This window comes from Formica exsecta, unplaced genomic scaffold, assembly GCF_003651465.1.
Source record: "Formica exsecta isolate Colony F162 unplaced genomic scaffold, ASM365146v1 scaffold272, whole genome shotgun sequence".
NCBI lineage: Eukaryota > Metazoa > Arthropoda > Insecta > Hymenoptera > Formicidae > Formica > Formica exsecta.
The window spans coordinates 195977-219465 of record NW_021849984.1 but is presented as its reverse complement, the minus strand read 5'-3'; the positions used below and the strand labels follow the sequence as shown (position 1 = coordinate 219465).

Genomic DNA, 23489 nt, shown 5'->3' with positions numbered 1-23489 from the left:
ATATAGAATTAATGGAATTCAAGATTCAAATAATCAAAAATGTCTAAAATAAATTTATTTACAAGTTCATTTGGGAATCAAATACATTATATACTTTTATCTATTCTGAGCAATCTTAATCTTTTATAATCTTACGGATGCGCTTTCTCTCTAATAATACACGCATTAAAGCGAGATCGTTGTCGAGAGATTATATCGCATGTCTATTAATTCATTTCGAGGAAATGATCTCACCTGAATATACGCGTTACCTTTTATAAGTACACATATATCGTTCACATGAATAAAACATTCGTAAAATAAACTCATTGCTCAAAATTAATTCAAGAGATTAATTTGAAATGCAGCGATAATCTACTGAATCAAGAAACCGTGAAATTATAGAATCGAAAACTGTACTTTGATTTGCAACGTATCCGATAAAAGTTTTGCTTTTATAGATTTTTCAAAAAATTTCTTGTTCCTCAATCTACAGAGATCCATGAATCTGCAGAACAAAGGAATTAAATACATATACTAATGCGCGTGATTTTCATTCGAAACGTAACCGAGCGCTTTCGCTCGCGTCTAATAACGCGCGCATTAATGACGCGCGGGATAACCAGTCGTGAATAATCATCGTGCAATTATATCGAACGCGTAATTACGCGTACCGAAAGAGGCTCACCGGACTCGGAACGGGGAAATCATCGACGGAGTCACCTGGGTGACGTTCACGTGACGTTGCAACGCTGTCCTGCTGAGAATATTAATTACGTCCTCTCCCCTCTTTCCCCAGCCCTTTCCCTTCTGTATCCTGATCCCCTGCGCCCCCGGTAGCTCCCGGGTTCGAGGTCCTCGCACGCTCGTCTCACAAATTAATCATAATTAGCGGCGAGATGTCCTCCATCAAAGCGCTGGTAGTCTCGTCCTCGAGAGAGATAAAGAGAGAGAGAGGTGATAACGCGGGAAGAGGACGGAGAATCACAGTCGGTGAAGGGGGGTTCGGTGGGGGTGAGTGGGGGCAGCGAAGAGAGAAGGAAGAAAATTAGCCACTCGAAGCGTGCATCCGCCCTGGCGAGAACGCCAGGCTGCCTTTTCGAATCCGCCGTGCGCGCGTCGTGCCCGTCCATTTTGATTTTATTTTCGCGCAAATTGCGCGCAATTTTCGCCGGATTGGCAAACGCGCGCAGGTGTATCTGCACGTATAGAATCCCGGCAAGGGATTCGCTTTCGCGTTCTCTTTCTCGCGAGGGGGGGAGGGAGGTCGTTTGACCGATGTTAATTAACATTGATTGGCGCGGTGGAATGGATTATTACTGTTAATTGCCGGTACCAGAAATCTTTCCCGACCGAGTGGAACCGCGGCATAGGATGAAGAAGGGTTTCTCCCCGTTTCTCTCCGATTGTATCTCGATGCAAATTTGGTTGTTATACACCGCAGGACGCGCCCCCCTCCCGTGAGATTACGCGCGTAATTGCCAGCTCGGCGCTCTCGTTTTAACATTATCATTCCGCTATCGACAGAACGCGCGCACGGACTGCGAACGCGAATGCATTCCGGATTTGAGATTTTCGATCGTCAAATAAGAGAGATGTAATTTCGCAAATTAACTCCATTGTTTCTCGCACAATTGGTTCACTATCGGTTCCTGCCAGAATCATTATTGCATCTGTACGCCAAGTTTAATTAGCCATGAGGGGAAAAATAATACACGTGGCGCGATGAGATCTTGTGATTGTCGGAAATAAAAAAATAAAAAATGTGTACTTAATGTATACCGAAACAAAAAAGACATATTTTCTTTTTTCATGAGAAATAAGAACAATTAGAGAAATGGAAAATGGGGTTTTATTAATAAAAGTAGTAAAAATATGGTAATTATTTACAATTTTACTTTATAGTCACCTGGTCATTATTGTATATTACTATAGCACTGCGAGTTCTCATTTACAATTATAAAATAAAGAGAGATAAAGATACTAGCCATTCATAATTGAACTAATGAGTGATAAGACATTCTGTAGTATCAACCTAATATGAAGAAAATCATAAAATTGCGATTCAGCGGAACGGACAGATTGATAGCGCGAGCGCCAGTCAAAGGGTTAATCATTCGGTAGCCGATTCATGCGAAGAAAATGAAGAGGAGAAAATGATGTGCTGAGATTCTAGCGTAGTTAGGCCGACGAGAGGAGCAGAGGATGAGGGAGCGGGATTATCAGGCATCGCGGCCAGAGACGGAATCCAGTAGCTAGTTTTTGTCTTAGGGCCTCAACCTGTATGGGACCGACGGGAATCACCGGTAGTGGGGCAAGCGAGCGAGGGAAAGGAAAGGGGTATTTAGTTCCGCGCGCCACCTGTTACCTCCCTGTCTCCTCTTCGACCTCCCCTCTATTCGGATCCGACTTCTAAAGGGTGATCGGACCTCCGGCTCCTTTTCCCCACGTACAGATGATATACTTTACTCAGCGATAGCTTGGAGAGTTGTTCGAAATTAAGATAATAAATTAAGATAAATTTACTATAAAAAAAATAATTATCAATTTTATGTCAACTTGATGTTTCTTTTAATATTGCATAGAGATTATTTATATATAATTATTTATATATTAATATATTAAATCTCAGTCTACATTATGACAAAATCTTAATTAAGATATATATAAATAACATTACAATTCTCTCTATAGATAATCAGGTAATGAATAAATACGAATACCGTCTGCTTAGTTTGACTGATTACACGAGATCTATATTTCTTATATAAACTTTATTTGTATATTTTATATTTTACGACAAAAACTGTATTATTAATTATATGTATAATTGATGTTTTTTTTAATGAAGATATTTGTTTAATATCTGTATATTTAATTGATAGCTTGTTAATTGATTGCATCAGATAAAATGATTTAAGATAAGATAAATCCAGCTCACATTCGATGCTACTTCAATATTAAAAATAAGTTTTATGCATATCAGCCGGAGGTTGTTTTACGTCGAACGATGTGCGGAAAGTAAACACGGGAATTTACGTGGTAATAAAAAGTAAGAACAGAACAATCGAAGATTTTATTATCAGAAATTATACGTGCGCGCGAATGCGACAGGTTTCACTCGTCATGGTTACTTTTGAAGCCATTAACTCGGTATATGTTTCACTTTATCGTTGGAAATTTCAATGTTCAAAGCGAATCACAAAAAGATAAGCGTGAAATCAATTTGTATTAATATAATAAAATTATACTTATTAAATAATTCTGCGATAAAATAACTTTTAGAAACATTATAAGTGATAAAATGAAAAAAAGAAATATCTTTCCTTACGCACACACATATACACATTATTTCTTTTGTTTGCGCGAATAATAAGTGATTCTTAATCTACGGTAATCGCAATTTCTTTTCTTTTATAAGAAAAATTATTTATTGCTATATGTACATATCAAGAAACTCTTCCATTTCAACGAGAAATTCTTTAAGTTTCTAATGATCCAATTAAATAAGACTGAGCATCTCTTTTGATTGACAACTTAAAAAAAGTCATTGAAATAATTAATATCAGTAATATCATATTTGCAATAATTATTGTTTATTCTCATATATGTCTGCATTTATTGAATGTCGTTAAAGTATTTATTCACTATATTCGGTACGTTGTTCTCACATTACAGTTGATATTTGTCACGTATGTTCACGTCGGCAAATATGAGACAAATGAGCGGACACGTATTGCGCATTCGAGCGCCACGAGGTAAATTCGATTTTAATGAGCGAAAAAAAGCCACGAAGGAATAATAATGCGCGGGGACCGGGCCAAACTTCCTCCTTTTTTTCTAATTTGCTGACGGTCTAGACGGTAATTTTCCGGAAACATGCCATCGTCGAACTTGTAACATACGTGTTACCAGGAAGAAATTATCGGGGGAAGGCGAGACAGTAAGAGCAAAACGCGACGCGTTACATTCCGCTTTGCTATTTATTGGATGATGCGTAACGCACAATATGCACTTTTTCCGGATGCATCGACCTCGTCGTCGGTCATAAAAATCGTGCTGCGGCCAGGCGTTAAAAGAAAAGTGACGACGTTAAGCGAAACACGGTGAAAATGCGGTTTCGCGAGACCGAAGCTTTGTCTTCAACAGTCTTATAACTATCCTATAAATCCCATATGGTTTATTTAAAAAAAACAGTTGTAGATATATATTTTGAAATACTAAAAGTAAGTCGTATATTTAACATATTACAAACATATTAAATAAATAAATTTATCAAAACAGAACTCGTGATCAGCTCAATTATCGATATAAATAATTGAATGTTTTATAAATATGGTTGTTACAATTTTTTTTAAAAACTGTTACTCTCTTTAATATGATAAGATTTTTATCTGAATATATATAAATCATACGCACAACAATTATAATTTCCAGCAATTTTCTCATAATGTCACTTACATCGTCACGGCAACTTGTTTATATATTCTATATACTATACACTCGAGGTTGCCGTTTCCGCGATCGACCACTTTCAAACCACCCCCGAGCCACCCACCTGCTTTTTCTCTTTCGCTTTTCCTTTCTTTCCGGGCAGCATCCTGCGATTGGTCCGCCACGGCACGACGGCGTCGGCCCAATTGGTCAGTAATTATCATTAACGCGTTTGCGCGAGGGGTGGCTTTTCCTCCGATTGGCAACCCTCTCCCGCACGTAATTAATGACGGGGCGCAGGCGCGAGTTCTCGCGCGCCGAGCGGAAAAGCAATATCGGCGCCGCCTCATTCACCCTCTCGGAAAATCGACTCGACCCGACGATCCAGGATCTCGCTCTGTCTCTTGGTCGGTTATGACCAGTAATTACGAGAAGGAAGGGTGGCGCGCCGAGGGATTATTTCAGAACCGCCCGACGAGGTGGTTGTACCGCGCCGGCGCGCGTTTGCGCTCTGTTAATTACTCATTAACCCTTTTCGGAGGAGCGGCATGCGCCAGGAAAGGGGCGGATTCGCGTCCTTTCGTAGCCGCGAAAGGGGTGTTTCCTGCGCGTGACTTTGTTCGCGCGTGCCTCCATTTTCTTCCTTAGATAATTAAAGATTTGCTTAATTGAATAGATTATTTCGAAAAAAGATTAAAATTGTTTTTCAATTGCAAATCACGACAAAGTTTGACACTCTCTATGTCTTAAAGTTTTAAAGTTATATTTGTATATAATCCTTATTTGTGTATGTATTAATGAATTAGCTTATTGTCTTCTATAAGAAAAATGATATTTGTTTTATTTTCAATTTAAAATCTAAATAATAATAATATAGCTAATTTAAATAATTAAAAATTATTGTACTTTATTAAATACAAATCCCTGTAAAGGATAAAAAAATGTGATGTTTATGTGATGTTTTATTATAGAATAATTACAACAGAATATGTAGCGTGCTTGCTATCGAAACTGGTACGCGCACTAGCCTCGACACTGTCTTCGTAGAACTACGTATAAATATATACAAACGCGAAATTTCTACATCAGACACAAATCAATTAACATTCATTATTGAATCACTTTATTGTTTGAGCATACTAGAATAAGGTAGAACATAGTTGGACATAAATATCAAAAAATTTATATAATGTAATATGGATATATGTATATATATATAAATGTTATAAAAAGTAATATCTTTCTTTCTTTTTCTTTTTATATCTAAAATGTCTTAAAGAAAGATATATCTAAAATTACATTTATTAATTAAATACATAAAAATTTGTTTCACGTATTGCTAAGAAATTGAAAGTAATTTTTTTTCTTGGTAAAAAATGGAAATGTTTTCTTTATTTATTCGTGCCTTGCATGATGTAAGATTATGAGAAGAAGAAAGCATCCTGATATTTTCAGTAAATTTTAGAGAAAAATTGGGGGGAAAAATATTTCTTAAAACATCAGATATTATAGCATATGTAATATTTTAAGAAACGAAATTTTATACAACATTTTTTTGATGATAACAAACATTCTATAAATTCACGGAGAAATACAATAGAATATGACAACGAAGTTGAAGTGAGGGAGCTTTTCGTGCAACAATAACAAGCCTCGTTACTTACGTATTAATCCATTCTTTCCAGGAAATGCCAGGTAAACGTGATGAAAAAGCAGCGCGTTTCTTCAAAAAGAAGTCTTTTTAAAATTCACCCTTTATCTTTGCAAAGCACGCGATGCGCGTAATAATACAGCATTGTGTTGCTTTGTTCTGTTTTTTCTTTTCTATGCGGTTTACTAACTATCAATCATATAACCTTACATAAACTCGCATTACTGCAATGTTTCACACATTCATTGTATGCAAATGTAACATAATACAAAAAGGGTGAAACCGTTAGAGACTAGAGAAAGTATACTATTGCAAAATAATTGTAATCAGTAATACAACACACACATACATACCACACTAGTTAATCTACAATCTTGAAAATATTACAAATATAATGTAGTTGTCAAGATAATACTTGTCAATTAATAATAATTAGGATTATTGTGCATATAATTTTTTATATATTACAAGATACTATATCATAAAACATTTTATTCTAACAATACGAAATATTTATCTAATATTATTTAATTTCGACATATATATTTTTATATTATTTCACATTCTAATATATTTATCTTAAAATCTTGAAAATACTTTTGTATGCTGAATTGAGTTAAATACTAGATTTAATTTTCACGATAATATAATGTCTCTCTCGCTCCATATTAAAAATGTATTATTCTAACAGTAACATCAGATTCAATAAAAGTTCTTAATATAACATTTGTGCTATTATCAAAGTCAAATGAAATGTTTTGGACATATTTTTCGTACAATCGGATTTTTGGAAATGTATTTTCCAATCATCCTTATTCCATGTGTGACTAATGAGGATGAGCATGCAGCCCGAGTGCATACATGCAAGCGCACGGAGTCGCCGGCTCGACTCCACCGAGTCTGTCGGTGCATAATGCACATACCGCTGCTGCATCCGAGTTGCCGCCGCTCGCATGTACATACATATGCTCCCGAAACGAGCGCGCAGCCAAGGAGGAAGGATATGTCCCTGTCTGTTACGTGCGCTGCTAAATATGTCCGGTTAAATAATAAATCCCCTGATTCATACTCGTGCCAGCGCGTCGTCTCGACTGTCGTGGATAAGGATGCTATTCTGAAACGAAATCAAGATTCAATTCTTTAGTTGCAATGCATTCTAATTAGCTATTTCTGACATTGCTCGAAAGAAATTGCGATACGCATAAATTCATAAATCTATATGTTTGCATAAACTAATCGTTCTTTCGTTTCTTAATTACTGGGCTCGATTTCTTCTTCATTAGAACTCGAAGAGATGCACGCGATCACAAAAGTACTGTTTGCATTTTCTAATTAATAATATAAGATACTTTTCTCAGCGTGATATTACAACTTTATGAGCATCCGCGATTTCTTTGAACGGAGATTAACGAGATTATTTGTCTCTCTTTCTCTTTTTACGACATCGTACGCGAATCACGATGTTTAAGGCGTCTAAAATTCAGAAATGTCCCCGTCAAGAGAGGGATTTGCCGTAGCCCAGTGCCGGGAAGAAGAGAAACGAGTTATAAAAGTATATATTTCCCTGGCGAATAGTGCGCGCCTCGTCCTCTTCGACTTCCCGTACGCTTGAAAAATCCGATGGCGTCGCGCGACTTCAGCCGAAATTAACGACCATCTTCGCCGTCACGTTACAAAAATAAAGCAGCTTGATATTTCGCAGTCATGTTACGTTCGTTTCCAGTTTTTTTTTTTTTTTTTTTTCAAAAAGTAATTACGTATACGCTATATATATATATATATATATATATATATATATATATATATATATATATAGAGCTAAAAATAAAATTATATTAATAAATTGATTTAATAAATTAATTTAATTGGCAGTTTTGCAATAAAAAATAGAAGTGAAGAAGATTAGAAATATAAAAAGGCTTCACCCCAACACACCCCAACAAAAACTGACAGAATTAACGAAACGGAATGGAGCGAGGGACAGGGCGTCTCATAAGGTCAGATAGGGGCAGACCAAAGGGGTTGCGTCTGCTCTTAAGCCTCGATATGTGACATGTGATCTGTGTGCCGCGCAGAGACACGCACACAATCTCTCGTTTCTATATATACGAATATGTGTAGACTCTTTTCCGATAGGAATTCACAGAGACGTCTACTGTACTATATGCGCGCGTCCACTGTACAACGGGAAGAGGGAAGGGAGGAGGGTAGTGGTAGAGTGGCAGAGCGGCAGATCTAAGGGGTAAAACGAGCGGCCAAGTATATAAGAGCAAGGGTGGGGAATGAGAGAAGAGCAAGAAATAGGAGGAAGAGGAGGAAGGAGGAGGAGGAGGCAATCGAAAGAGGGAGAGAGAAGATAGAGCTAACGAGAAGCCGTGCCGGTACAGGGAATGCTAAATACACCTCGGTCCCCTCTACCCCTCCGGCTCTCTCCTTCCCGCCATCCCCTTCCTCGTCGATTCTCCGATCGGTCCATGTGTCTCGCCGTGTCTCCTTCTCACTCTCGTACCGTGACATCCCCACCCCCGCTGGAGCGGACCCCGCCGTGCGCGATGGTCCCCACAAAATAAATTCACCCCCTCCGTCGCTTTCCTCTCCCTCGTCGAGTCGAGTCGAGTCGACCGGCTGGCGAAGGTGGCCGATGTTCGCCGAAGATTCCACTTACATTGTCACTACGAGAGCGCACACGTCGCGCAAAGCATGTCGTTCTTGTTAGATGCGTCTGTGTGGGTGCCACGGCGTTTACAGACCTGTACAACAGTAGACGCGCACCTTCTGTATACGTATTCACGTCTGCCATCTCTTGTGTGTGCATGTATAAGTATGTTTGTGTACGCTTGCGTGTGGGGCTAACGTCGATTGTATAATCGCGAAAGGCACGGGGAAGATGGGGTGCAATGATATCAGAGCGAAGCATCCTCGGCTCCTTTCCCGTGCGCTTTCTTTCACGCGCGCGCGCGCGCGCGCTTCCCTTTTACGTCCTTTCACCTAGCCATATTTTTGTTCATCACACATCGTCGGCCAACTATCGCGAATACTCCGTACGTTGCCCTTTTGCCTCTGCACCGGCTCGTTTATGCTGTTTAGCATTAAACTTTAAATGTGTGATATTTATCTTTACATATTATATTTGGTTTCATTACCGAATTAATAAGCGGAAAGAGATAACAAATCAACGAAAATGTTGTTTTATATTCCTGAAAATGCGAGAAAAATTTGTATCTTTTTACTTTTTAGTATAAAAGCTATAATCCCACGCTTATTTAGATTTTGACTTCTTTAAAGGAATGTTTGATAACTTCTTGCATTCGGCAATGGCCAATGATCTATGAAATTTTCCTAGTTTTATTAGTTCTCTTTTGCTTTCTTCGATTCGAAATACATTTTTCACGCTGGCGGACATTGATTGAGTGCACCTAAAGAAAGTAATATCGTGAGAATTTACCGGTACCAAGTTTTGATCAGCATAAGATACAGTGAAAATAAGCTACTTTTCTTTTTTCTCTGACAATGTCCCACCCCCAAATTCATAATTATATCTAGTCTTTTAACTACCGAAAAATTATTACTGGGACATTTTATAATTAAAAAACGCAACTATTAACTATGAAAGAAAAATATTATAAAAAAAATTACAACATATACTATAATTAAAAAATCGATATTAATGTCTCTAAATAATCGATGTATTAAATTTTGTTTATACATTGGCTGCATGAAATATTGTAATAATAACGTCGGCAAACATAATAAATCTTATGTCGCATTAAACAGTGATAACAGGAATGTATTAACGATCTCGAAAAGCAATCTCGTCCGATGATACAGAGGGAATTTGAACGTATCGGAGAAACTGACGAGAGAATTGACATCGAGGAAATAAAAAAGGAAGCATAAGAGAGAAAGGTCAGGACGCAGCTCCGTTCAAAACGACGACAAACGAAGGTAAAGATGACTGGTCAGATTTCTTAAGTGTTGCCCCAATCAGATCCCATGTCACTCGGTTCATTAATCCATTCAGGACGAACTCTGAAAAGTTCCGTCCTGCGCCATATTACAGAATTACATTTCGTTCGCGCACTTAATGACGTGAATACGTAATGGTCGTTCGAGTCGCGCGTACTCTCGAGCGTGACGAGATCCAATCGAGTTATCATCGTTCTATATATACATACATATCTCTCGTAACCCTTTAAAGCGTACAATCCTAACGCGCGATGTCCTTAACGCACAATCTTTCGACATGATTTTTGATGCAATCAATGAAAAAAAGATATATATATATATATATATATATATATATATATATATATATTTATTTATATTTATTTATATTATTTAATAGTCTTGCACTTTCATAAATTCTTCCATTTTTCATTCTTTTATCTGTACTAAAAATGACAATTTATAATGAGAGTATATTCAAAGCAATAAACATATGTATATCCTATGTGTTATTAAGTCATGATTAATTTAAAAAAAAATCAAAAAAATTAAAGAATTTTAAATATGGCGATTTGTCAGAGCGATCATATCTCAGAACACACAAAATTTATCTTAAAATTTATCTGACTTAATGCGGGGTCAATAATGACACCAATAACAGTAAATCATCTGATATTTGACATCCTCTTCGATTACATTACGCCCTAAGTGCATCGCGCGTCCGCGAGTCGATATGGCTCGCGCGTGGCGATTATGCTCACGCGTAATATCCTGTGAGGATATATTCGCGCGCGAAAGAAGAAAATCGCATCGGGCGAAGGAGAACAAGAAGAAAGGGCCAACCACGGTGCCGATCTCGCCGGATCGCTCGCTCGACCGTGGATTTGCAAACAATGGCGCCTTAGCGCGCGGCGCGTTCTTTCGATGGCGGCTCGATACGTATCGCATTTACATATTATTGCTATTATTAGGTAAACGATCCTCCGCCGAGCGCCTCTTTAACACTACTCGCTCGCTCTCCGAACTATTTTACGACCGTGAGGCCCCGCGCGCGGCAAGGCATGGAGCTCCCTCGCCACGTTCCGATAAAAGCCTAAGCTTTAAGCTCCGACAGAGCGTTCGGTCCGGCGACAAAAATTGAAGCACCGCCCGGGCCGAGAGAGTGGGTGGCTGGAATTGTAAATAATCGTCCTGCGGGGAGATCCTTATCGGCCGTACACGGCGCTATCCTGTCCTCGCCGCCGGCGAGCGGACTATCAGTGTCCGTGGCATCTACTCCTAAATCGATTTCGAACTGGCATCTCTAAACGTATATAGATAAGTCGCGCGTTGGAAAAAGATAGATAGAGGGAGGAGTATTAACAAACGAAATATTTTGTCGAACTTAATTTTGATACTCATTTCGGAAAGTGCGATAAGTTTCTTCTAATCTACGGTTGAGCTTTTTTATTGAACGCATTATCGATTAATAATTTGTCTAACGATATCATTTAAAATATGTTTGAAATCTTCAATTGTGTGTGAGAAATGTTTTTGCATATATGCAAAAATTGTTTCAAAAAAGAAATTTTGATCTTTTTAAAACATTAATTATTTAAAACAAAATGTATGCTCTTATATATTCTTCTGTATATAATAATCATATCAACATACACACACACACACAACAGTTGCATTTTATAAATGTTTTTAGATTATTCAATATTTTCTGAAGTTCGTTATGTCAAATCTAACTGTATTAGTATCTCTAACAAACAAGTAAGAATTATATAATTTTTTTATTCACAATTTAAAAAAAAAAAAATTATGGCAAGTTCAATATCTTTTATAGGTTTCTGATACCTATGTATGATTGAGATTGATCACTCTGTATCTCCAGATATAATTACTCCGTGTTTTTTCGACATTTCTCTTTTTAAGTGCGCCAACGGCGTGACCGCGTAGCTAGACCGCATGACGCCGGGCCCGAATTAAAGCCACGCTTTTACGGCTCGGGATTCGCCCCATCGCCTCCGACGAGTTCGAACGTGGTAAAAAAAGGTTGTCTGATAAAACAGAATACGCAGAGCTTGAAGAAGAAAGAGAGAGAGAGAGAGAGAGAGAGAGAAGGACAGACACGGGAGGAAGTTCGAAATCGCGGTGAGGAGGAAGATATGGTGGAAGGATCGGGGATGGAGAGGATTGTATGCGAGTGGATACGCGCATACAATGGAGCGCCCGGGAGAAGAGGAGCCGGGGGAGAGCAAAAGCGGCGAATTAATTGTCGCTCGCGCCGCCGACGAAGCCGCTGCGATCTGCGGGGCCTGATTTGTGGACCGCGCATATATATCACCGTGGGCCACACGCACGCGTATGCGTGAATGTGTCTCTCTTTCTCTTTCTCTATCTCTATTTCTCTCTTTCGCTCTTTTCCACTCGGAATTCGCGACGGAGATTGCGAGGACGATGTGACTGTACTGAGATTGCTGCTAGTGGCTGACAATGGAAACAAGCCCAGGAAAGGAGAGGGTACGTGGAAGAAAGAAGATACGTATACAGAGGAGAAAGAGAGATGGGAGATAAAGAGGGAAGAAGAGAGAGGGAGAATAGGAGAAGAGGGAGGGAAGTACGGGAAAGAGGGACGAGGAGAGAAAACAGGAATGAGAATAGAAACGAGAGAGCGACATACGATGCTGTGGAGCGGGAGGAAGAGAAAGATGGGAAAGGGGGGAGAGGGGTGACTTAAGGATCCGCAGAAAGAAGGAACAAGGTAGAGAAGCTGGACGATACTACGAACAATGCGCCAACCGGGTCCGCGAGTTTCCCTCCGTCGTCCCTGCCTCTCCCTCCTTCTCCCTCCGTCCCTGTTTCTCGCCGCGCTCTCCGTTTCTCTTCATTCTCTTTCTTATTCTTGTTTATTATTCAATGGGGCCAGAAGGTGCTCGTTAATTGATGGCACCGGCTATGGCCGAACGGCGGCGCGGAAGAAGGAAAGAGGAAACCGAAGGGAGAGAGAAAAGAGGAATCGAAACGGACGAGGAAAGAGGAAGCGCGCGGGGAAGGATGAGTGGGAGGAGGGCAGCCTCTGGACCACCATCGCCTTATTTATAATGCCGGGGATAACCGAATTCACGATCAAAATCCCGCGTTCCGCGGCATTGATGGATCACCGTGCGCCGCGCGACGTCGCGACGACTCCGGTATTTTCAAATGAACCCGCCCCTTTTTCCTCATGATGCCTCCGCACACGAGAGGAGAAGCTGAGGGATGGGGGTGGAAGCCAGCCGTATTCCCCTGTCCTCTTCTCGCTCACCGCTCTCTCCTCCCCCTACCTTAGAATGACATCGACGAATTCCGCGGGGCAACCTGCTGCCGCCTCAGAGATGCCTCGGGGATTCGATTTCTATATGCAGGTGTTCGTTTCTTCGATCGATCGATAGCGAAGGACTGCAAGATCGAATCCTGTCCCGATGTTTTTAAAAAGCAAAAAGACATAAGATAAAAAAGTTAGTGAAATAAACATAGGTAAATTTAATTCGATTGAAGCATCTGTATTAACAGATTAACATGGATATTTATGTTGCTTAAACACAGTTTTTATCTTCAAAAAATACAGATTGCTTACACATGTCATATTGAAACAAATTTTTCATTTTAACGAATTTATTCCGGTATATTATTATTAATTTTAAAATAATTATATATTTTCCAATATTAGAATTAAATCTAAACTATATAATCGCCTTTATTATTTTTACCATTATTTTTTTATATTTATATCAATCATTTTTACTTTTTATCCAATTCCATATTTCCAAATTTTAAAAATAATTGCTAGTCCGAAAATAATTAAATATAAATTATTACACGAAATAAAAGGATATTTTATGAAACACTCTGAGTTATGTGTTTGTGCAGCATAGATGTTTTATAAAGAAAATTATTTTTGAATTGTTGCAGACTGCTCGGCCGCGGCTCTATGCACGTGTTCTCCAGCGAGCAATTTCAAAAGCTAATGGACGCAAGCGGCTTCACGGGCCCCTGGCATTCCTTAGTGGACCTCGGGGCAGGTGATGGCGCAACCACCGCCCACGTGGCGCATCTCTTCGAGAAGGTGTACGCCACGGATATCTCACCCCCCATGAGATGGGCTCTGGCGAAGAGGAAATTCACGTACGTAAATTATATTAAACACAGCAGCTCGTCTGGATTCTCTCAAATTGCCTTGATTTTTAAAACAGTATAATAATAACGATAAAAATAATAATAAATTATATCACTAGACAAGTCTATAATAAAAAATCGATATGTTATAATAAATTGAGCTTGACTCAATTTTACTTAAATGTAAATTTCTAACGTACGAAATATCTGTTTTAGAAATTTATATTTCTATGTATTTATTCCTTTTTAATTTCTGATACAAAAATATAATTTAATCCATCAATATCTAAAAATTGAAGACTAGCTTTGAAAGCTTTAATCAAATTTTGCGAATACTTTTTTATAATTTATATATGTAAATAAAATTTATATAAAAAATAAGTAACGCGCGCGTATAATTTAATTTGCCTAAAATTTGATTAGTGTAAATATTCCGAAATCTATCGTTATTACAGTCATTCTATGTGCATATGCAAAGGTTATTCGATCTGTATATCTTGAAAAGAATCCCTACTGACTGGGCGAGAATTTTTCAACTACAAAGCTCCCTTGCGAGCGCAGAGTCGCATATGCGAGAACGTGAAACAGATTACATTCTTCGAATCGAATACGAGCGACCAAAGGTGGGCGGTGGAATCTCCGTTGCTTGAACGTGTATTTGCATTTTCTCGGTGACACACAGATTCGCGCGACACGTATTTTATTCTCATCACAGTTTAAAGCGCTGTATTCGCGATTTAACGTTTTCGTTTCTGTGAAAATTATCTAAAATTCCTACATTTATTTACACTATCGTACATAATAATAATTGTAATAGTATTTACAGACTATTCTACTCGATACACTTTGATTGATTCTTAATCAATTTTAAATTCTTTCATCGGAAAATTTTTCCTAGATCCGCAATTTTTCTTTTTCTTTTTTACTTAATTTTCTTACATTAAATTTTTAACAAATTAAAATTTATTTGAAATTAAATGAATGAGATAAAGTTTTGTTACTTATTATCCTTGAAGCTGTATCATCAAAAATCTTTCGATTTTCAATGATTTATCATAGAATAATTATTGTTACCTCGATATTATTATTATTACAAAAACATTTGTCTGTAAAAACCATATATTAAAGGGACTCTGATGAATCTGGATTATACTACAGTAGAGCGGATGTCTAATTCTTTATACGAAGATTCGAAAGAGAAAAAAGGATGCATTCAATTTATGCAAATGAATGTAACGCGAATCGGATCAATAAGAGATCAGTGTGCGGATGTTCGCGGTTACTCGATACAGATTCTCGATAATGTAAGCACGCGCGATTATGCGCGTCATTCCCGAACGAATTGAGGGGCTATCACGAGCGGTATTATTACGGTTATCTCAAAAACGTGGGTCTCATTATAAAGTGAGATAAGATAATTGATCGACAGGTTCGGTCCATTCTCGCGCCGGATGATGTATAAAAGCGGCACGCTCGTCGACACGCTTACATGTCAGTACGTAATATCATCAACGCCACTAACAAGTTTATTGCGCCGAATTGATTGGAATAGAAGTTTACGGTGGCTTTTACGCTATCGGCGGACACCATCGCCGAGTTGCTCTGGTCGCCACTCAAATTTTAAATGAACGTTCGTTTAATGATGCGACGGATTTGTAACTCGCTTTGTAGGAGTCCTATCTTCGAATATCCTGTCATTAAAGTTCTGTGTGTATTCCAGATTCGCGTTTCTGAAAAACTATTTACATCTCGATATTTTGTTAAGAAAGACAAGCTCAATTCTCACCATCGATTAACTCGCAATATCTAGAACTAGGAATATGTATCTTCGAAAGAGCTTTTTCCAGAAGAATTCTCGATCCTTTAATTGTATAATTATTGGACTAGCAATTGGAAAACAATCAGAAAACGAATTAAACTTGATTTTGTGCAAAATTCACAAAATTAAACTAAATCGATTAAATCACCTCAGTCTGGTAATTATCATGTATGTATACTTATTATTAATGAAATTTATTAAATTGTTAACAAGATAATTTGTGTATGTGAAGTAATAAAAGGTTAATTTCTAGTTATCGTTATTAATGAGGGAATTTTTTCATATATGTTTATTAAACATCTTTTTATATTTTCTATATTCCTTCTTAAAACACAAATAAAATCAGAAAATAATGCTACGAAATGCTAGAATTATAAGAATTACACACAAACAAACACTGTAAATGTTCAAGTAATCCAAGATATAGAAAATATCTCGCTAAACGTATTTTGATTTTTACACGTTTTTGTACAGAGTACTCGATGTGGAGAGATGGCACCAGGAAGCCGGCCCCTTTAATATCATTCTCTGCCTGAATCTTCTCGATCGTTGCGACCGTCCAAACACCCTGCTGAGGTTACTGAGAACCTCGCTGGCTCCTGGCGGCAGGCTGGTTGTCGCTCTGGTGTTACCGTTCAGTCCCTATGTCGAGGTCGGCGAGAGGGGTAATCACAAACCGTCGGAGTATCTGCCGGTGCGAGGAAACGGACTCGAGACTCAAATAGCCGGACTGATCGACCGGGTTTTCGCTCCGGTGGGTCTGCGATGCCTTGTCTGGAGCAAATTGCCGTATCTCTGCGAAGGTGATTTGGGACAGTCGTACTACTTTCTAGACGATGTGATCTTCATACTGGAGGCGCAGCCAGTTAATACACGATCCTGCGAATTCGTCGCGATAGACGACGGTGTTTCGTTGCGAAGAAACTTTTAGGGTTTGAAGCCTAACGGGCTATGTACGGCGCGAAGAAAAAGGACGTAATCGGGAAGAAGGGGGGGTTTAAATGGAGATTAGAGGACAAAAGAGAGTGATACGAGACGATCCTTTCACACTTGTAAAAACTTTAATAATTGCTGTCATGAGTTAGAATTATGCGAGAATACAGAAGAGCAATACTGGCAAGCGACGACGAGCTTAATGTGCAGACACAGCGGTTAGCGTTTGGTGTACGAATATCGATTGGCGATCCGAGTTTAAAAAGGGAACAACGGATCGACATAACGGTGCGCATTTTACAATCTTTTATCATCTTACTGTTGAATTCGGTGCGGAAACGTGTACACGGTTTTCTATGGTATAGATAATAACGAGCGCGAGAATAACGAGATCCGGAAACGAAATCTGTATTTCTTCTTCTTATGCCTTTTTCCTCATGTGCTCGACTCCGTTCGAGAACGTCCTTCTAGAATCCAAGTCTTTGTGATATGTCTCGCTAATTATTTATAATGATGAATGATTAAATATTCTCAAAAAAGAATGTTAAAGAGACTCTATGTATGTGTGGGTGTATGTAGCGTCAGTCGCAGTGACACTGCAGCGATAAAGTTGATCTTTATAAAACGGGTAACACGAAAAACGAATCTTTTTAGACTAATAATAATTTAATTTAGAAACGTAAAATGGCGATGTTATTAAAGCTCAAAGTCTAGAGCGAATGTAATGGGGAGAGTAAAACTGTCTTACTGCAGTTTTGCGACTTTTGCTTTCAAAAAATAGACTCCTCATCACATATTTTGAGCAATTGTACGATTGTGTTCAAATAATTAATAGGCGAAGATGGACTATAGATTTATCTCGAACGCAGCCCCCGATGTCTCACGAAATTCTATTTTGCATGTCAGATCAACTCTTCTTCTCTCTCGTCAGACTCTGTTTCCGCGCTCCCTTTTCTCCGTTTGGCATAAGTTGCAGCGACTTAGTCATGGATATGCTTAATTGTGCGTCGGTTATATGACCGACCAATTGCGAGACAAACGATGATACGTTTGCATTTCTTTTTTTACGTAATAATAACTACTATAAGAAAAAAAAAAAAAATAAGTCCATCTAGTTATTGGAAATACACTTTGGTGTACAACAAGTTATCGTCGAATTATGAACCATATTGCAGCAGCCTCTTTATCAATATATATATATACGTATATATATGTCAACAAAAACGCAGTCTATAGAAGCCGGATCTGCGTTCGTTTAAACAATCACTATACTTAAAAAACAAATAAAAAAAACTGCTATTGAGAAAATTATTCGTCAGACTTATTAATCGTATCTCTGCATGCATCCTATTTCTAATTACAATAGATACAGAACGAAAATATTATAATATGAAAGATTAATAATCTGCCGAACAAGGAATCAAAAAGAAACAAAAGAAACATATTAATACTTTGCACAAATCATGGATCCGACTCCTAAAATGGTAATCGATCGGCACATTCGCTGCATACGTGTGTAGTAAATATAACAGATACATGTATAGAAAGACATCTTTAACATACGCGCATTCATATAAAATTTTGCTATTTGATAGCCAAAACTCCGCATTCTCTCTCAGATACACACATGCAGACTCCACAAAACACAGCCCACGCATTCGAGTGCCGCGCGCTATTTTCCATTCGCGGTACACATCGCTTCTTACACATTCAAAGACGAATGCCTATTACCTTACATTATCGAGAAAGAAGGAAACATTTTATCTCGTATCGTTTATATGCGCATATAACAACCGAGTGGGAAACGATTTTACTCCAGCAACTGTTACGATATGCCATTTATTCTCGAGGCAGCGATCGATCGAAATCACAAACGCAGTCCCCCAATTCGTAGTTTCTGTCTCTCGCAAGAATAAAAACGTTTCTGCATAATAATACTTAGTGCACGGTGAAAAGTCTTTGAGCGTCAATGCGAAATTCTCAACTGACGCAATGATTTTCGTTTCTTTTCCTTTACTATATATGTATGTAGATATATATATATATATTAAGAAATAATCTGTTTCTTAAAAAATATCTATGAATTGACCAATGACTTTTTTACGTGCACACCGCATATACTGCCCATGGAGCTTAAGAAATAGTTCACAGCTTTTAACATTCGTACTCGCATGCTCGATCAGCAAACAGTATTAGAAATAACAACAATATATATTCATTTTATCCTTAAAAATAAATAATAACGCATACGTACCTCTTTTTGGAGAAAATATATATACATAAATTGAACACACAGCAATTTTTTTTTTGCTAATTGAATAACTCTGCCTTATGTTAATTGAAAGCTACTATAAAGAATATATTATATCTTACAAAACAAACAGTTAAAAACATATAAAATAAAATAACGTGAAACTTGGTAATAAAGAAAATTGTCGTCTTTATGCATCTATCCTGCGAACGTTAAATATCAATTAGTAGCAAAAGCTTTTGTACCAGGCCAATTTAGTTTTGCTTCTTATTCCGAGACTTAAGCTTATATATGTGTAACAATTTTATACATAGTATATAAAAAAGTCCTATGCGATATATTATTAATCAGGTAATCATTGGAACACAAGCGGCAAAATTGTTAAATTGATATAGTAAAATATAAATACTGTTTATACTGCACGCGTATTACTTGCGTCGTAGCGTCAATCGCTCGACATTCGGTATATAACGCGGGTCGTTATATAACGTGGTATATAACGTTAGTCGATATATTATTCACCGAATAAGCCCCATAGGCAGAGCAATTACAATACAGTCAAATTACAGCGATGAAATAAAGTTAATAAAGATCCCTAAGATGACGCGGTGTGAGTTTAGTCCTACATATAAATCTTTTTTTTTCTCGCTACTCACGTTTATCACAGTCCACGCATGACTCATTTTGTCTCTTAGTATTTGAAGTCCTAAACGCCAACAACTTTTTTGAGCAATCCATCGGGTTGTTTAGATACGAAACACCCAGCTAATCAATAAACATCTTGTGACTAGAACATCATAGAGCGCAAAAAGACGAAACTTGGTCTGTCGCGAGTGAAGCGAAGACAACGCTTAATCTAACTTACGCTGCTCGCACAATTCTTCCATTCCACCCGCCTTTCTGTTAAAAAAAGAAAAAAAAACATTTTAATGGATTAACAATAGAGCTAAAGTTCGTAATGTTATAAATATTAAAACACTCACAATGTTGACAAATAAGGAGTACCAGAGTGATCTAATCGGTGTTTATCTTCATTCTTCCAGCTCGAAACTGGTATATGTGGAGGTGGCAAGAAGCTTCTCAACGATTGTACAAGCTGTATTGTATCGACCAATGCTGCAATTAAAAATAAACAATGTAAAAATCTCTGTAAGTTATTTTGATGAAGAAAATCGGTATAAAATTTCACAGTGCGATAAATTCAAGGTAAAAAAAAAGTAAGCAAGAAAAACTACTTGTAAAGAATTGAAATTACTTTTCTGCAGAGCCTCGGATTGCTTGCCGTATGGTTTGCACATCGCCGGTCGCACACAGGCTTTCATCCTTGCCATGTTCTTCATTACTTCTGCGAAAGCACGCACAATCTTCTCTTGACCACCTGAAACAATAAAATATATCCAGCACATGCATTAAAATATAATTTAAATGTTTTTTAGAATACATTTAAAAAGCGTGCATCATATCGCATATGTACGTTATGTTGTATACTTAATTACCTTCCGAATTTGCAGACGATGACCGAGATCCTTTTTCACTTTCTAAAGGCCATGCACCATTGTGCAGTGCTAACAGATCCTTATTGGCATTTCCTATTCCTTGTAAGTTTCCCAAACCAAGTCCAGTGAGATTGTCCAAGTTATCCAAATTATTGCGTAAGAAGTCTGTCAACTTATGATCGGAGATTTGTATATTAGGTATTAGAGATTCATAATGCTGCTTGCCAGATGACACTTTTTTCTCTTGCGATACAGGCCGATGCGGAATATTTAATGATGGACGGCTTGGAGGACGTTGAAGATTCATTTGATTACCAGCACCTCTCATCTCCGCTAAATCTGCTGCGGATCCTCCTCCCATATGTGTATTTGGATTAGCACTACCTAGTGTCTACAAGTAAACATGAAATAAATACATATATACAAATTAAATTAAAAAACTTAGCTTGCATATGAGCAAGTAAAAAGCAGAAAATATCACATAAGAATTTTACTCACTGCCTGAAAATCTGTACTATGTGGAAAACTGCTACGCAAAAGAGATGCAGTCGCTTCATTTTCCTGGATATAAGTTGGTGCCATGTGACCCATTTTCTGAGTGAGTTCCAGTTGATTTTTGTAATAACGACAAGCGGGATTGGGACAGTTTTGCACGACTTCTATAATAAATTCCTTATGGTATAAGATTCCATGACTGCTCTGACTGTACCCTCCAAGCCCAGATGTAAGCCATGCGGCCCATTCATATGTTTCAACATGACAGCATTGGCAAAGTGTTCATAGGGAAGTATTATCTTTCCATTCTCTCTGAGGACTAGTCTTCCCTGCGAATCCAATGCTACTCGAGATGCCATCATCCTGTAAATAAATGAAACATAACAAATATTTCACATAAATAAGTTGTGTTTATATATAATTACAAAATAATATTTATCCTTACTGTAAATAAGCAGCGCTTGGCATCATGGAAGCATCCTTAAATTCTGAAAAACATTGTAGCAGCTCGATACTGGGATTCCATCCCTTATTCTGCAAGTATGCTTGTAACAACATGTACATCTTCTCGGTGACGTAACCAGCACTGCTTGGTGCAGCAGAGTAACCTGACCCTCCACCTGGTGGACCCATTTCTGTTTGCATACCTTTGGCAACAATGTTCTTCATAGTTTCCGCCAAGTCCATTCTGCATGCATACACAATTGGATACATAAACTTTTTGACGCAACAAAATCTCTTTATGAATATAAATAAGTTCTCTTAATATATTCATATAAAATCGTAATATTTAATACCACACTTGTGTGTAGTATAAAAAAGACATGATCCTGAGAGCACAGGGGTACCTATACATAATAAATAAAAAAATAAACATACACAAATATAGGCATTTAATGGTCAGCCAACGATCGATACACGCCTCGATAATTCCCCGTTCACCCGTTATCGCGCGCGATTCCACGACTCGAAAGAGAATCGTCGGGATCTCGCCGGTGAACGTCAGCGGACATTATCGAGGACATTGACGCGCTGAGATTCCAGCTATACGGAACTCTAGTACAGTGCCTCATCGCGATGCCGCCCATCGAGATTACCGAACGCGCCAACGAGTCAGCCGTCGACGACGGTGACACGGCGCGATCATACATCATCGTCGTCGTCGAGCGTCCGGAGCGACGCCGAGCGCGCTCGCCGCAGCCCGCGGCTCTCTCGGCACGGCCATTGTTATCATCCCGAAGCGAGCCGGCGGAACCGATAAAAAAGTGCTCGGCCGCGAGCGAGCCACCGCCCCCCTTCCGACAACGCGCAAGGGGGGACCGCAACGTACTCTCGGAGTAGTACACTCACCCCGTATCGCGGCCGCCGCTGCTCCACTCACGTGGCGTAACCGGATAGTAGCCCGAGAAGCCCGTCCGTCTCGTCGCTAATCGCCGTTACTCGGCATCGCCTAATTAATTAAGCGCCCCCGGATCACATTTGCAAATAACATAAATCGCGATAATTATTTCCGCGAGGGTCACTTGCACGGTCCGCCGCCAGGGGCGCCCCGCGTTCTACGCGCTTTTCGGCTTCGGCATATTCGTGTGCGTGCTCGTGTGGATCCCGTATATGTGCATGTATACGTGCGCGCGGCCCGGGTTACGTGCGTGTGCGCGTACACACGGGCGATCCGGCTGCGCTTACGCGACGCCACTTTGCGCATTTATCAATATTACTTTTTGCAATTGATATATTACGCCGCCCTACGACCGGACCGGCACGCCACGCCGTGCGACGAATTAAACCGCGTGCCCGCGCGCGCGCGCGCACCCGTCTCATCTCACTGCTCCGAAATTGCGCGCGGTCGTTGAACCCTGCGAATTGCTTCCCAAACGCGACGTCGGTGCAAAATCGAGCGTTATGTTGAAAAAATTACCACTATGATGACATAATACAATGATTATATATTACAAAATCTACAAACCTTTTGTAAAGACTCTTTTCTGTTAATTATACAGGATGTCCCAGAATTAGACTCTGACAAACTTCAGGTGGTTATAAAGGACACCAAAACAAGCTAATTTTGCCAATAAATTCGTGTCCGCAAATGAGCCGTGGCTAACAAGGGAACCTCGCAAACCCAAAAATTCCGATTTTGATGAAACTTTACACACATGTAGAGGGGGGGGGGATATAAATTTAGAAATTTTCTGCTACCGCCCAAAAGCGATTTTGAAGAGTGGAATCACTTCTTATGTGTCTAACGGGTTTTTGCTTTTCTCGATGTATTTCGAAAATTGTTCAAGATATTAAAAAATGTTTTATACAAAAATTTTATGGTAAAAACAACTCTATTTAACT

The 23489-nt window shown here is 38.7% G+C and overlaps 2 protein-coding genes across 2 annotated transcripts in view; one reads left to right on the top strand and one right to left on the bottom strand.

The window, feature by feature from the left end:
* LOC115237109 (methyltransferase-like protein 9) overlaps positions 1–18205 on the top strand; it is a 36344-nt gene extending 18139 nt beyond the window's left edge. Inside the window, exons 3-4 of the mRNA XM_029809961.1 lie at positions 13949–14161; positions 16446–18205. Coding sequence (XP_029665821.1) covers positions 13949–14161; positions 16446–16902 — 670 coding nt within the window. The 3' untranslated portion in view covers positions 16903–18205. The remainder of the gene's footprint in view (positions 1–13948; positions 14162–16445) is intronic.
* The window catches only part of LOC115237111, a 10455-nt gene continuing 4960 nt past the window's right edge, over positions 17995–23489 (bottom strand). The window contains exons 4-8 of the mRNA XM_029809963.1: positions 21150–21355; positions 20652–21042; positions 20411–20533; positions 20139–20271; positions 17995–20055 (exon numbers count right to left, since the gene is read on the bottom strand). Coding sequence (XP_029665823.1) covers positions 20007–20055; positions 20139–20271; positions 20411–20533; positions 20652–21042; positions 21150–21355 — 902 coding nt within the window. The 3' untranslated portion in view covers positions 17995–20006. The remainder of the gene's footprint in view (positions 20056–20138; positions 20272–20410; positions 20534–20651; positions 21043–21149; positions 21356–23489) is intronic.